Here is a 17,130-nt window from a genome sequence, read left to right as displayed (position 1 = left end):
TGTGCATGTGTGTGTGAGAGATTTTTGCCACCCACTTGTTGTAATATCTGCAAAAAAAATGTATTTGTGCTGCTTTGTCAATGTTGCAAGTGCAAGTGTGTGTTTTCTTATCTTGCAGTTGCTACATGTGTGTTTGTGGCAGTCAGGATAGAGCAATCTTATCAATGCTCTCCTCTGGCCAATTGTAGTCTGTGTGAGAGGCACTACATCCTGATCTACAGTTTGCAACTTGTGTGTCCAGTTCAGTATTACCTTTAACAAAATTACATTGTTTTAATGAGCCAACAGCAATAAAAATAAACTGTAAAAATAAATCCACCTAATTACTTTGGAGCTTGCAATCAACTCCAAGCACCTAATTTAAGAAATGTAATCCCATAGTCACAAGGTAGTTGTAAACATGTGTCAGCTGGGGGAAAATGGCTGCAATCATCATCAGTAGGAAAGCAGAAATCTGTTTGGCTATTGATGGCTGATGACTGTTAAGTACAGCTGTTGCCACCTTTTCACAGCTAACAAGCTTGTTGACACTGTGCACATCGGCTGAGTTTTCCCTGGCTCTATGCAATTTTGTAAGTTTCTTTGGCCATCTTAAAAAATAATGAACAGTAGTTTCTCCATCATAGAGATTTGCATAATTATTCTATTTTTTCCCAAAAGTTTTTGCTTTGCTTTTATTCCTAACCCTGGTCCAAAAACCAATCCATTATCTGAAATACTGACCACATGGAGCACTGCTACCATTGTTGCCTGAGTATTCAGATTGAAAGCACAAGGACATACAGAGCCTTTGTGCAGCAGTGATATTGGGAACACTTATTCTGGCTGAAGACGAGAAAGCAGGAATGCTGAGCAAGTTTGACTGAAAGAGTGAGAAATGTCTGTGGAGAGTGAGTGAACATAATCAGCAAGTAGAAAATAAGGAAGTGGCAATTAAGAGGCTGCAGGTGGTCGAATAGGTCAGTGACTCAGGTCTAGCTGCACCAAATACTGACAGTCTGTTGATCCATGTTGTTTTGAATGCTGTAGATTTTGTCCTTTAACTACTTGAAATATTACAACCTTGATCTGCTTGTTCATTGCAGACTGGCATAGAGTAGAACATCTATACAGCATGGAGGGAAAGTTGGAAGATTTGAACAGTTGTAGGACCAGAGGGTTGTGGCTTTCACTGAGAAAGCTGACTGCCCAAATGCAGTGTGACAAAAGGCTGCAGTACAATCTCTTGAGACCCCTTACCACTGGACAAAAACCCACTAACACCCACTAAAATCTGGCTTTTGTATTTAATAGAAAAAGTAACAATCAGCATTCACTCCCTGGACAAATGACTCTGTGGTAGTCATGGGGATTAGCTCCGATCAGCAGTGATGGAAAAATGATACCCGGGGGGACATTCTAATTTTAGCCCCTTTATCTGTGTGATGCAATGATTGGCTGCCTACAGTCTGTCCCTGTTTAAGCAGCCCTTGAACATTGTTCAAATTTAAGTCAGCAATAAGTCTGAGAGAGAGTCTGAAAAAGTATCAGATATAAAAAGAAGTAACCACCATAACATTTTTCACTGGCCTTCATGCTGCTTTCTACTGTTTACTAACCTGATATCGAGCGTGACACCCAAGAAAAACTAGAGCACTCGGGGAGCGCAGACCTCCGCCAAGCAGCTCGGATTTCCCGCCATTTTATTATTTTATCCACCTCGCTTCAACTGATCACCAACAAAATTTCATCATCTGTTCCTTGTCCCACTATCAACCTTTCCCGAAAATTTCATCAAAATCCGTTCAGAAGTTTTCGAGTTATTTTGCAGACAAACAGACCAACACCGGCGAAAACATAACCTCCTTGGCGGAGGTAAAAAAGAAAAAAAGATGTACTTATTTCTAGGGATGGGCAGCACAAGCAAAAACACTATTCGAAAATCGTGGCAACTACTAGACAATTTTTTGAATAATCGCCCCCACCCCCCGGCCCCTGGAGCCACGCACACAGAGATCCATTCATTATTAAATGCCCGAACATACTCGGGCGGAACATACGTGGAACGGACTCCACGGAGGTCCGCACGGACTCAAAGCGGACGTCCGCAAGCCCTGTGCGCGCAAAGCTCTGTGCACCAGTGACTGCTCGGCATGTATTTTTCACATCGCGGGGATTTTTTACAGGAAACTACAACGCGGAAGTGCGCTCGACTATGAAAGCCCGAATGACTGTGGACATTCCTCGCGGAGTAGTAGTCTCTGCATGTTTCTCCTGTTTGTAGAAGAGCATCAGACTAGCTGGTAGCCCATCTCACACCGCTGTAGCAATCCTATACTGCCCTCGTGCGGTTAGGAGCTGAATTGCATGTCAAATAAAGGGGGGAAATAAGACGGCGAATAGTAAGAGTCGCATTAAAAAATCGATTTTTCAAAAATAAAACAACTATTCGAAAATTCGAAAATCGTGACCCATCCCTACTTATTTCGAGCTGTATATACTGCTTTGGTCTACTGGCAATGAGAAAGCAGTCCATGACCTATTCTTCATGGGTTTTCCCACTTTTAAAAACCCACATACACATGCTAGTTTTGGTGGAAAAGGGGTATTACAGAAGATATTCTTTAGAATCTGAATGTAACCTACAATGCGAAGGTGATGTTTTGCCAGTACCCAACAGTGATGATGTGATGATTGACTGCAGGTTTGTACAAGGATTCTAGAATTAAGGACTGTTTGTCTAGCCTGCTTCCAGACATGTAATGCTATAGGGATATGTTTTGGTTGCATCCATAGAAAGACAATTTCTAATTTGTCCCAAATTTGACAGAATGTAATGGTTCTTACCATTTTTTAAAACATGTTTCTTAGAATTAATTTTGATCCCTTCTAACATTTAGATATCTGAAAACAGTCACTAGATCTGTCTTTTCACTCCTGATGAAATGTCAATATTAGTGGAAGATCATTAATATACTGTATAGACTAAATAATAGGGGGGCTAACACTGACCCTTGAGGTACACCACTTGATGTTGCTGGACAGAGCATGATTTATTTTAAAACTGCTACTATTAGATAAATATGAAGACAGTATTTTAGATGAAAATAAATAATTTAAGAGAGTTCAGAAAGAAAAACATCATGATTAACTGTCTGAAATGCTTAATAGAAATTGAAAAATACAGCACCAATGACTCTTTCTCTGTGAAGTGGCTGGTCTTAATCCAAGCTCCATGAGATGTAAACAAAATTGCTTGTGTTAAGATAAATTGTCAGTGGTTCCATTACACCTTTGATAGCAACCTTTGAAAGTACTGGCAAGGGGCTTATGGTCTATATTTTTTGGCTTCATAGCAGTTGTTAGATTAAAAAAACAGGAGTGCCAATAGCATATTTGTCTAGTGACAAGTTAATTAAATGAGCAATGGGAGATTTTTGTGTTTTTTTTTAAATAAGCATGCTGTTAAGTTGGAAGGTATCCTTATATTTAGAGCTTCTTAAGGAACAATGATGATTTTTTTCACTTGTGTCCCACTGGTCGTAACCAGATAAAAAACCTGACCTGTAGCATCTATAGGAACAATATCTAGTTCCCTTTTTGTAAAGTTTTTACCAAACTCCTGAATGGACTCAAGAAAACAAGGACTATAACAATAATGTTTTTAATAATTTCCCCTGTACTTTGAGCTGAATATCTCCAAACAGAACTGGGCCTCTTCTTGTAAGATTATAAATTTATTTCCAGATTAATTTACAATTGCCTTTGGCCGCATTATATGGAGATAGAAACAAGAGCTTATCTCAGTTCTTGAATAACTTTGCTCTCTATCTCTTTTAGATTGAATTGCTTCCTTAATGCAGAGTCTCTAATCCTCATCAGTGTCCACAGATTTTCATTAAACCGTTTATTTAGGGTATTTTCTGGACCCTTACAGTAAATCTCTCCCTCACAGAATTAATTCTACAAGTAAATTCTTTAGATTCTCTCAAATCACAACTTGGATATAAATCAATTTATCTCACCACTGGTCACTACAAGTTATTCAGCACCTGACAAACGATTAGAATTTAGACTTCTCAAACTGAGGGTAGTTGTAATGTAAATTGTAAAGTATTAAAGATGTGCCCATACCTCCATGAATTTACAGATTTTACTGTATACTCTCAACATTTACACTCCTTCAGTCTCAGTGTCGGTCAATCTCCCTGATATATCTCAATGGCATTTTTGGCAAGATGTTCATTGGTACACCTGAGCCTAGCTGTTTGTTAGTCACTCGCTCTGCAGCAGGACACAGCACTTCAAATTCAAAGTCAATGCTGGAAATTCACAGTATTTCAAAATATCATGTGTTTTTCTACAAACTTGACACATGAGTGACTTGCAGCCCATTCAGAATGGACCCATGACCCACTTTTAGACCGTGATCCACCAGTTGGGGACCACTGGTATAAGCAATGTGTAGGAACAAAAACCATGCTTTTCCGCACATACTGGTATTTATAAATATAAGATGTTAAAAGTACCTTATACCATGTATACACAGAGATTTGTAGACAGACCTTAGGGTGACATGAAAAGGTGGGGATAGAAAAATAAGGTAAGATGAAATCTAAATAAAAAAAGCGTTGTTAATATGCCACTGATTGTGTGATCTGTAAAGTGCCCATCAAAGCCAGAAAAATACATTTAATGTGGATTAATTAGTTTCATTAGTTAAGATATTGTTTTGTTGCCAGAGTAAGTGTTAATGATGAGCGCTATGAACTTAATTATTGTTCCTTTCTGACCTATAATAATGGTGAATGAGATATCACTGGTACAGGTAGATGTGCTGGATTAATGATAGAGTTGTTAATAGCCACAGATGTGCGTTAGGGTTACTCACAATGATAGCTGCTCTGGCATTTTTGTAGAGCCTTGCCTATGCAATACAAAGGGTAAAATAAAACTGCTTTCTTGCATCTGTTTTTTTTTTCTCTGACAGGTCAAATGAGTGGTAGCGCGGGCTCATATATTAATATGCTAATGTGTAATTAAGGGCATGTCTATGTTCATTTACAGTAGATTTTTGTGCACATGCAGTCAGTTTCACAGTAAATGAGATTTATAAATCATAAACATGTGTACACACACAAAAAAAACATGCGTGCATACATATTTCTGACTCCGTGCATACTTTAGAGTTGAAGCTGCTTTTTATGCACCATATGGGTAATCAAGGTAAAGTTTCATAGTGAGAAAACACAAAGGAGGTTCCACTGAGATGCACTGTCAAATGTCTGAGGCTTTATTCCCTCTTTCAGTTCTTCCTCCTTCCTTTCCTTATGCTTAGAAGTGTTAGAGAAGTTAGAGTGTTTAAGGCATAGTGCTCTATTTTTGTGGTGGCCCAACTACCAGCACAAACAGTGCTTTGATTGTTGGTATTTTCCTGATCTTGAAGTTGGCTTAGGCTGATTGTGCAATCTTTGGGTGCCACAGGTTTTAGGAGAGGCACAAACAGGTGGGAGGTTCATTTAAATAAGGCAAAGAGAGTTTTTAGTATTTTTGTGGAAAAGATGTTGCTCTGAGAATGAATGTCTCAGAACCACGTCTGTCACTGCAGCAAAATCAATCTGCTGCCACTTGTGTGATTTTCTTAACATGAAACTTGTAATAAATGTAGAGAAGTAACACCGTAATACTTACAATGTAAATAAACAAATTTAATTGTGTTTATTTTAATTAAAAACCTTCCAAGCAGTAGATTTGTTTAAATCAGGATCAGAAAATAACTTAATCAGGAACACTGGTATAGCGGTCTGCATTTATCTGTTATCTACAGATCCACAGCTGCGTTGTACTGTATGAAAAGTTTCTCTTTCAGTGTATTTAATCTCTGCAGCCATCTGAAGGCGGCAACACAGATATGTCGATAAATCTGAAGCCTCTCATTGGAGATGTGCCACACCAGAGTGCAGTGCCATTACGCTCCGCCGTCTTCTGTGTTTACCTCGGCTAAATCACATGCAAATGACACCAGGCTGCTACAAAATAACCACACACACCTCTACACACTTGATGGATCTGTTATAACTCTGCAGTCAGTTTATGCAAGAGACATCGTATTACCAGAGCTCATGAATCCTCTGCGTCACAGCCAACTTTCCAACTTTTTAAATAATTTCAGCGGTTCATGTTTTATTCTTGAAATGCATTATGGAGCAAATTCTGCTCTGACACATTTAAAGATACACTGTAACTGTTTGCAAAGTGAAATACAACAGGATAGCGTCAGATTGATGCGATGATAGAAACATATTTACCCAATTTATTATTTGCCGTACGAACATTGTACTAATTAACTGTAAAAACCCACACCATCTGCATCTCAGCTTCAGATATATGGTGTAGTGTGTTCACATCGTGGCACTCTGCACCATCCAGAAAACCACATGATTTCCGAGAGTAGCTGATTCTTCATTTATTGCGCTACTGTCTTTGTCTGTCACTGTGACTGGCACAGTTAATGAAATCAGAGTAAGGACAACAGTGGACTGACTTGCTGAGAGCATGTTTATTAATTACACCCTCGTATCTGTATTCACCCGACCCTTTAGCACTTTATGCTGCTGCACCTAGGTGAAAACCAAAACCAAAATAGCAGGTGCTCTTGAAGACGCCCAAGACCTGCCACTATGTGCACCTGCATAATTAAAATGTCAATGCTCTTTTCAAAATTTCATTAATTTCTTTGTCCTCAGTGAACAAGTGCAACTATTTTCTTCATGCCCACTGCTAGGAATAAGACTGAATGATGATGTGACTAAATGAATTCACAATGGTTGCCATCCATTTTTTATTATCAACACCACAGTCAGAAAACATATTGTGGTTTAAAGTTGGCTGTGGCATCTGATACAACTTTGCTTTAGGGTTGGGCCAGTGTAAAAAATTTCAAGTTGTTTTGTTATTAAGCCAAACACTGGACCAGACCAGTACACCAAATTTTACCAGGTGTTGCATTTGACTCAGCAGCTGCTCCTGAGTGAAACATAATGACACCGTGTCCCAACAGAAAACAAGCTTCTGACTATCATTTCAACTTCTTGAATCGCCATTCTTTGCTCATTGCTGCCCTTTCAAAACAGGGCGCCTGATAGACGTCCAGGTAAAAACTGCGGACCCATCACTCAAGGCCAGTTAGGACGCCTCTTTAGTTGTCTTCAGATCCAAAATGTTGCCACATTGGTACAGTTTTAGTTTTCTTGAGAGACCAACTCTTTCATTTCTCCTCTCTCCACCCCAAAAAACACATGAACTTTCTAGTAAACAAATGCAACGTGGATCACCATCCCACCTCTACTGAAATTTGATTTCCTCAAGTTGGCAACGTCGACAGTTAATTGCACACGGCCTGTCAGACACTAGTGGCTTTGTTAGTCCATTTATAAACATGTTACATTGATCACATTGTCATATTGCCTATTACAAATGCAATAAAAGTTGGATGTAGTGCAGTGATGCTGTCGGTGCAGGTTGCTGATATAGGCTATTTTTTAACATTCCAGAACATGTTATATTGACGAATGCCGGTTCAGCTGGTTTGCATTTGCACTTTTCCACCAAATTAGCTCTGGTTTTTAAACTGGTTCTGTTTAGGATTCTTGGAACCTTGTTGCTATTTAAGGAATCAGCCCATATTTCCACCAGATTTGAGTGGAACCATTGTAGTTAAGGATGTATCATCAGCAGAGTGAAATGCATAGTGAAAGTAAAACAGTGCTAGTAGCAAGATTGTGGATCTCATTCATTACCTGCGAGATTTTGTTCTGTTATTATAGATAACTATTTTTACCCAAACACCAACAATTTACAAACTATACATGATAAGGCATGAAAGATTATAACGTATTATTATTATTGTACTATTACTGTGCTCAAAATGAAGTGCACTGACAGAAAAAGAACCTGGTCCATGTTGGTGGAGAAGGGGTATGAACGGAAGACTTCAAATGTTTTTCCAGTCTTTTGTTTCAAATACATTTAGTTTTAAAATGCACTGAATGAGTAATATATCGTACATCTGTCACATAACGACTCTTCTGTATCTTGCATACCTTCCTCCATATAGAGTACACATGCACACACTTAATACACAGTTCAATCCAATCCTAAGCACAGTAGTCAGGGCAAACACAAATCTCTCTCCTGTCTCTCTATTTTCTTGCCTCTTACCCTCATGCCTTCTGCTGCTTCTTCTTTATTCTTCTTTTACCTCCCTTCCAGCTTCCCCTCTCTTTTCTCCCCCTGTTATCCTTCTCTCTCCAGCTGGTACAGTTTGCTGGTTAAATATTTGGGAGTGGGGGGTAGGTACTGAGTGCTGGAGGGCCTAAGCTTCGAGGATCAGCAGAGGAAAGGCTGCAGTTGTTGTGGATTAGCTGCTTGTTTTATCATAATACCACTGCCTGCTTGCTTGGGGTTTGGCGCACACCGGGCAAGCTGCAAAGTCAGAAATCAGGATTTCTTAAAAAATGTATGAGTAATGTACCTCGTTACTGCTGAGCTTTAGTTTCGCTAGAAGACACTGGAATCGCAAAGCCTTCCTTTGGATGAAAATACAACTCCACAACTTTTCCTTCATACTGTAAGTTTTGGTGTACAATGACGTTATTGAATTTTGGCCCGGAGTCTCCTGTGTGGATTGTCTCACAGTAAAGATAATGTTCAGGTTTTTTTTTTTTTTTTTTTTTCTTTTTAAAGAATTTACAGGTGGAATTCTGGGTTGCAGCTTTGAACTCACAAAGGGGTTTCTACTTTTAAGTCTGGAAGGCACCAAGTGGAAAATAGAAAGACGAGGTAGAAAGGGAAGCTTCTACAGAGGAGGGAAAGAGAAATGTGAAAAAAATGCAGTACAGTAAAGAAAGTATTTGCTCATATGTGAGGATATTCTAAACAGTAAACTGATGGCATATGAGTTTAGGAAAGAAGGTCTGTTTGATTTGATAGGAGAGACAGAAGGGTAGGATTACTTTAAATTTGCGAGGGGTTCAGTATGTTCACAAGGCAGGATAAAGTCTCCATTAAAGATGTGCTATTTAAAAATATGAATTACAATACAGTTTTACAGGAAGTTATAGGAGTAGTTTGACATTTTGGGAAATGTATGTACTTGCTTTGATAGTTAGATCAGGGATCAATTCCACCCTTATACCTGTCCGTTACCTGTGCCATATCAATAATGCATATATTTCCTCTGACCCGTAGTGCTGTTTATCAGTGTAGATTGTTTTAGTGTGAGTTGCCGAGTGTTGGAGATACCGGCTGTAGAGATGTCTGCCTAGTCTTAATATAATGGAACTAGATGGCACTCGGCTTGTGGTGCTCAAATTGCCAAAGAAAGCAGTTGAAAAACTCAACAGCAGTGTGTCTTTCCAGAAATCGTGACCCAGCTACTCGAGATAATCCAAGCAGTTTCATGGAGGAACTATTTTCTTTCTACCGAATAGCACCCGCCAGTTGTATCACCGTGCAGAGGAAAGTGTGCAATTCTAAAATGCTCTCATGCCTCTCTGAATGATCACTGAGAAAACCTTTTTTCTTTTACTCTCAGTCAACCAGGACAAGCCTTAAATTTTGGGTTGTCAGTAACTCGTTTTTTTAAACTTATTGCATCTCAGGTGTTACGTTTCTGGGCGCAAAACTGGACAAAGAGAGGTACGGTATGAAGCTGCTGCACAAAATCTGATTGTGATTGTGCTGTGAACTTACAAAACTGTGAATGTTACAAAAAAAAAAATCCTCCAAAAGCCTCTGTCACTTTAGGACCAAACTATTCAGACATAAAGAAGACACACACTAATGCCTACATTGAAAACCATTTAATATTTAAAAGGATCAATTAATGTTTTCTATTTATGTCTGCCTGTGTTGTCGTTTAGAATTTGGAAAGATACGAACAGAGCAAGGAGGAATTCCACCAAGCTGCCTCCAAGACGGAAGCAAACGTGAGGTAAGAGACATGCACAACAAACACACACACTCACAAACTAATTTGCGGTTCTGAAAGTGAGGAGATAATATTCCCTGGAGCCTCTGACACACACACACCTACTCACACGTACATGAGCATGCACATAACAGACTATTAAGCTGCAGTAGATAGTGATCTGTTCTTTTCCTCATTTTTTTAACCAGTTAAATGCATACATTCTCTAGAGCACACCTGACTAATGTGATAAGTGTTTTAATTGGCTGCTTTAATTAAGCCGAGTTTAACAATACCCTATTTCCCCATCCTCGCTTCTCACTGTGGACTTGTAATGAGCCACAGCCAGGGAAAAGGTAGCTAATTATTGCCACTGCAGTCTGTAAAACACCCAGGCCTTGACTTGCTGTTACACCAGTAACAGGGCTTTTCCAATAACAAGAGTCACGCAAGTCTATTTATGGATGAGGACAAATTAACATAAACACTTGTTTATGTATGTCCTTCAGTGTGTCCTTATCCCTAATGGCAGGTTTTAGTTTGTGGCCAGCATATTGTTAGTGAAGTTTATCTGTGTTTTTCTTATGTTGGCATGAACCCATTTCAATTTCAAATGAAAACACAGAAGCACATAATATAGTTATTCCTGAAACTAGAGTTTGATCGATTTCCATTTTTGCAAGTAGCTCCGGTGTACAGCTTAAACCGGTTAGATTTTTTGCAAACTGGCTGAATTGGCATTTGTCATTATGACACATTCTGGCATATTAAAAATAGCCTACCTCAGCATCCTGTACCAAAGCTGTCACAGCATTAAATCCAACACATATTGCAGTAGTAATGAGCAATTTGACAAAGTGATTAACATAATATTATATTTGTTTATAAATGGATGAACGAGCCACTAGTGTCTGACAGGCCTTGACCTGAGCACCAGTAATATAAAGACCAAATTTTCAGAAGAGGTGGGAGGGGGGATGAGCTGCATAAGTTGTGTTTGTTTAGCTTTCTCGAGGCAATTGAATCGAACGCAACTGGACTTGGTTTTGTCTTAGAAGACGTTTCACCTCTTATCCAAGAGGCTTCATCAGTTCATGCTTGTCTGACTAGGCTGGAACTAGTCTGACAAACTGGTGTGGAAACCCAGGTATTTAACCTCTGAGGAGGCCTTCACAAGGCCACTGATGTCATTGGTGTGTTAGTGCTCCAAGGTGTGTCAACAACGGTCGTTGAAACTCCTGCTGCAACGGTGGTCGTTGGAGTCACAGGGGGCCATTTGTGAACGAACATTGTTTTTAGAGTTTAAGCTGTTAAATCTTCTGGGCAAGGATGAAAGGACAGCATTATAGGTGGGGGATAGGTGGTTGTCGCAGACCTCCTCCTCTACTGAGAGATGGTTTTTCCAATTTCACATAGATGGCTTCTTTTACACCTCTTTCAAAGCATCTCTTCCCTGTCCAAAATTTGCACGTTGCTGTCTTCAAAGGAGTGTGCTTTCTCCTTGAGGTGTAAATAGACAGCTGAGTCTTGCCCTGACGAGTTAGCCCTTCTGTGTTGGGCCATGCGTTTGTTTAGTGGTTGTTTTGTGTCACCAATGTACAAGTCTGGGCATTCCTCGCTGCATTGGACAGCATACACCAGGTTGCTCTTCTGGATGTGTGGTGTACAGTAGTGATGCGCGGGTCGGGGTTTTTTCCAACCCATGGGTCCGCATTTATGAAATAATTTGACCCGCTCCATCCCGCCCGCACAACCGCATCTATTTTCACAACCCGCCCCACCCCGCCCCCGCCACTATTAACGTAACGCTACCCGTCTTGTGGCTCTCATGCTTGTATAGCTTATCACAGGAATTGGATTTCATGTAGCCAATGCTGCTGTCGTCTGCTGCACTAACAACCTCACAGAAATTGTCCCAAACATGAGATTTAGCAGCTTGGCCTTATTTTCTTTTAACTCTGTACTCTCCCGACTGTAATCTTTCCCTCACTTCTTCTTCCACCCTCACCGCTTCATTGATTCTGGTTTGTTGTGGCCGCTGCTTGGCACTTTTGTGACGTCAGGTCGCAGGTTACGTTATGTAACATGCATTTACCTAACCTTTATTTCACAAGAGAAACTAAAATAAGGTAGCAGCTGGCTGAAAACCATTTCGGGTAAATGACCAATGCTATAACAACCTACTGGATGTTGTATACATTTCCAGTAAATAACATAATATAAAACATGTGTTTTCTGTTTAAAAAGTCCAGTCTCAGGAAGATAGCAGGTAGGCTGTTCACCCATCAACAGTTGTTAGGTCTCCATTCTGATCTCGAGTTCAAGGTTCAATTTATTGTCATTCAAACATGTTAGAGAACATTAGGGAATGAAATTTGTTACCCAGGTTCAGCGGCATACGGAATAGATAACATTTAATATATATAAAAAAGAATTAAATAACCTCAAAGCCTCAGTGCATCAGTGGTATAAAGTGCAGAGGACAGACTGATAGCTGCATGGTTTGTTAACATGACATAACAGAAGGGCATATTTAATGGATTCAGTGAGGACAGAGAGGGACGCGATAGGCGGGCGCTCATTTGCTCTTAGGACACAGTGTCATTAAGTTCCACTCTGGAGCTTCTGCTTAGGGTGCCTCAGTGCGACACCTAGTGATAAAATTTGGTCCAGTTTGGTGTTGGGTTTCATATTAAACTGGTCTGAAAGTTTTTACATCGGCCCCAACCCTAACTGATACAGTGCCTTGTAAAGGTCTGTTACAGTTTACAGACAGACTTCTTGGTTTAGCTTTGTATCTTTGTCTCATTCAATACACCAAGCTTATCTGTGAGCGTTGGAACTTGGCTTTACTGGTAAATGCAGAGCCCCAACAGTTCAGTACAATGCCAACATTACTGCCTATGCTATGCTGATCTGCCTGTCAATCTTGCATCCTATTTACCCACATTCCTAAAGAAAAACACAAAATACTTGATCTCCATCATCAGATAAAGTGGTTCAGATAATCTGCCTAAACTGTTGGCTTGTTTACAACCCATCTTATCATCTGTTTGTGTTTCTTGGCTCGTCAGACTTCTCTGTAGCGATGTCACCATGTTCCCTGATCTCAGCAATTACTTTGTTGAGTGCAGTGTTTATATAGCCAATTGAAGTGTTGGCCAAAACTGCAAAACCAAAATCCCAGTTGTAAATTACCAGAATTATTCTTAAAAAAAACATTGTGTATGAGAAAGTTAGTCTCGCAGACAAGCTGCCAGAAGAAAATGTTTGCATTCTACATTTCTGCAAATCACAGGTACGTTCCATTTGTTTCATACATTACATATGTATCATATCAACATATCTAAAGTGACGTAGTATAAGAGCTGACTGTGACTGGGAGGAAGAGGGGATGGTGGATGGCGTTTCACCAAGCTAAGATGCCTGCCAAGCTGCAGACCACTGTTTGAGACAGCAAAATTGGTTGCTCTTAAAGGCGCTTTATGTAAGAATGTGGCCAAAACGGTTACTGCACTCAAATTCAAAATACTGCCCCCCTCCCCTACAGATTCAAGGTTGCTGGACAGCGGCACGCTGGAGACTGATTTGTTTGCCCACGGGCGGCTGCTATGGCAGGGCCGCGTCGCTGTGTCCTTGATCTTCAGTTTTCCAGCGGACCGTTGAAGCAAGTCCATTGGGTCGATAACCCACCTGCACCTGGGCTACAATGTATGATCAAAAATGAATAACAGTTGAAAGTATTCGAAATGTCCATCCCCGTCTAGCTATGATGCTAGTTAGCCAACTTTGGCTAAAGCTTACCTGTCGAGGAGAAGAGTAGCCACTTTGACATCCGATTTCAAATTCTTCTCCGCTTTCAACCGTCTCCACCGTTCAAAAGCATCTCCTATATAGACCATTGCATTCATTGTAGCTCAGTCGTAACTGTAACTGATGCTGAGACTCTACTGACTGCGTGACTGGTAGACGGCGGTGGGTGGCGCAACAGGCCAAAACACAAATTCAAAGCATAAACATGATTTGCGGACCGTAAAAAAATTTTTTAAATGCGAATATTCTGGCTGTACTATTGTTGTCGGTGAGATCAGTATGTTATATTAACATTATTCCTTAGTCTCTGTGACATATTAGGAGGATTTTACGACTATTTGCTTTAGATTTCTTACATATAGCTCCTTTAAGCGAGTTGTTGCAGCATTTCCAGGGGCTTTTTAGCCACAGACTATAGATGTTTTATAGCAATTTGTCGCTGTGTTTCTATGAGGAGTAGTGCCATAAAAGGTGGTTGTTTTTTTTACCATGACGTTGTGTTTTTAAAGGGGATAGTGCCATGAAAAGCAGGTATTTTAAGCAGAAATCAGATTTTTTCCTAACCATAACCAAGTGGTTTTTGTACCTAAACCACACGTTAACCACAACATTGTTGAAATGTAAAGTTTCAATGTGTCCGCTGCATAATAATGTTCAAATGTAACATATCCGTGGTTTGCAGAAATGCATAATGCCAAAATTTATTCTGGTGGTTGTGTTGAGTCTCTCTAGGTTGGATAAGCTGAGCAAATCAGAAAAACAATAAATAACACAGATGCCATGTAGAGCATTGTGAATGTAATTTGCTGCTCCTTAACAGCAACCAGGAGGTGAACTGGAGGGAAATATAAAAAAGATTTTGAGTTTGAAACACAGCATCACCGGTAAAGAAGAAGCACGCTTAGGCAATTCTACCAGGATAAATCATAAATGAAACTGAGAATCTATTCTCTGCAGGATACAGGATCACCTGCTGACTACATATTTACAACAAAGCCGTGCATTCAGTTTTAAGCCACACGATAACAAGAAGAAGTATATGGCTTACCCCCAAACACTTACCCATATACAGTATACTGTACATAACTCATTGTGTGCAACCCTGTAGTTAATACTCCCTTTTTGGTACATTTGCTCTCATGTATAGCCACATGAGACCCCCATTACAGTCACATTTAAAATAATACCAACATTTCTGATCTGTGCTGATGCTGGACCAGGTGATCTCAGCTCTGGGGAATGTACAGTAATACAGCTAATCCTCTGCTCAGTGGGATGTTGCGTATGTGCTTGAGTGTGTATGTGGGTGGGGAAGGATGGTATTCTAAAGAGAAGATAAAACGATCCGAGCTTCCTGTATGGCCCTTCCCTTTATGGACAATTATATACTGCTTTAATAGGCTTTAGAGCGTGGATTACGCTCTGATTCATTCTGTAAGCTAGTCTAACCCTTACCTCCGGGGAGTTCAGAAGTGTTACTTTAATGAGTGGATTAAGGTGTGAGGATAAGAGTGCGTCCGTACATATGGTGTCTACAGTAATTATACACATTTGATTGTATTTGATGTGGACCTGTATGCTTCTGTGGCTACAAAATTGTTCATCCATCATTAATGTTATGAGTATCAGCAGTTTATCTCCTAACAAGGCCTATCCACCTTAATGATGATTGTTGATGTTAACTGACAGACCTGATCATAGATCATAGATGTCATTTTATTCTGCAAGTCTCCACTCTCCAAACTCTTTCAGTTTCATTTTTTCTTATGTCATTCCAGCATGTGAAAGCATAGTGTATGCATTAGAGTAGGATGCATGCAAATCCAGGAAAAATTGTGTCCCATATTGATTAACACATGGATCATAAGCTGCACTCATGCTTTTTCTTTTTAATTTTAGTAGGTACCACAGCTGCCCTTACAAAGTACGTACTGTTGCATGCAGTATGCACAAAATTGGGACATACTACTTTGTCATAACATTCCCTTCTGAACTTTGACCCTCTCTGTTACCTTAAAGAAAAAACAAAACACCATTCGCCAAGCTCGCCAGAGACGCGGAGAGCTTTGCTGTGGTTGTTGCAGTGTATCTAGTTCTAAGGTATAAATGCATGCATTGTAGATTCTAAGATATTACATTCATGACAGTAAAATTACATTTACATTTCTCTGTCATTGTCATTTTCATAGTGATGTCCTTTTATTGTTGGTAATATGATTATTTTGTTCACTTAAACAATTAATATTTCTATTATTACTGTTCATGGTAGTTAGACGCTTGAATATGCTGTCATCCCTTTTTGTGGCTTCTGAGAGCTGTCAATCAGCTGTCAAGAATCTGTCAAGCTGTCATCTGTTTACATCTCATTCATTGTGACATATCTTGCGCTGCGCAGAGGATTGTGGGTCAGTATAGCCAGAAAAGCGTGCAAAATGCAACCAAATGTAGTCGAACATCCTGTTTTTTTGGCATACTGCCTTTACGTACTATGTATAGGACATACTTAATCTTTTTCTGGCATACTAAACAGTATGGTAGTAGGGGTATTGGAACGCACAGATAGTGTCTGTTGGTAACATCCTGTCCTTGGATAGATAAACTGAATGCATCATCGTCTCTGTACACCTCAGCTGTGTAAACTCTAATTATTCCTAGCTCTTGCACTATTCATCCAACCTGTACTGGATTATTCACCTACTGTTGTTCAAATACTTTTTAGAAATGAGTTCATTTAGGTTTTTATGGCCTTTATCCATCTGTCTTCAACTACCCAAAGCTGTGTGAGAAAGGTCCACAGCAAGTTTATATGCAGTAAAGGGTTTCTCCCAGGAAATTTAAGCCACACAGATCTCAATGCATCTCGTCTCATGATCAGTTTAGTCAGTAGATATTGCCTTCAACAGCAGCCGCTCTTAATAAAAACCTGGCATCTCCTGTTTGAAATAGCACTCATGCTCTTTTTTGTTTTTATGATGTTGGGAGGTGGTCTCTGTTTAATGGGAGGTTGTCAGCCTCCACTACAGAGCACTGGTGGAAACCCTGTGTCGTATCAACTTGGATGGCAGCACTTCAAAAGCAGCCAAACTAATAAGTTTAAATGTAAACATCTATGACTTACACATAAAGGATGCAGGATGTTAGGTCATATTTAGTAAATCTGGCTAAACTGATGACTTTGTCAGACATGTTTGCCTTAAAACAAGTGAAAACATGTTCAAATTTGATGAGCTTCCTCTTCACCCATCATGCTTTCAGTAGCATGAGAATCGTCGTAAATGAATGAAATTCAGCATGCAGAGAGCCTGATACAGCAAGGCAAAGTATATATGGTGATAGACACTTTGAATCATTCATGTGTTCAAAAACAA

At 39.8% G+C, this 17,130-nt stretch overlaps 1 protein-coding gene across 2 annotated transcripts in view; it reads left to right on the top strand.

Annotated features, from left to right (window-relative positions):
* LOC117257632 (MICOS complex subunit mic25a) overlaps positions 1-17,130 on the top strand; it is a 122,369-nt gene that overhangs the window by 51,194 nt on the left and 54,045 nt on the right. For both annotated transcript variants that reach the window (XM_033627866.2, XM_033627865.2), the window contains one exon: positions 9,903-9,973. In XM_033627866.2, coding sequence (XP_033483757.2) covers positions 9,903-9,973 — 71 coding nt within the window. The remainder of the gene's footprint in view (positions 1-9,902; positions 9,974-17,130) is intronic.

This window comes from Epinephelus lanceolatus, chromosome 8 (assembly GCF_041903045.1).
Source record: "Epinephelus lanceolatus isolate andai-2023 chromosome 8, ASM4190304v1, whole genome shotgun sequence".
Lineage (NCBI taxonomy): Eukaryota > Metazoa > Chordata > Actinopteri > Perciformes > Serranidae > Epinephelus > Epinephelus lanceolatus.
The sequence above is the reverse complement of the archived record's forward strand: the minus strand, read 5'-3'. Positions and strand labels throughout refer to the sequence as shown.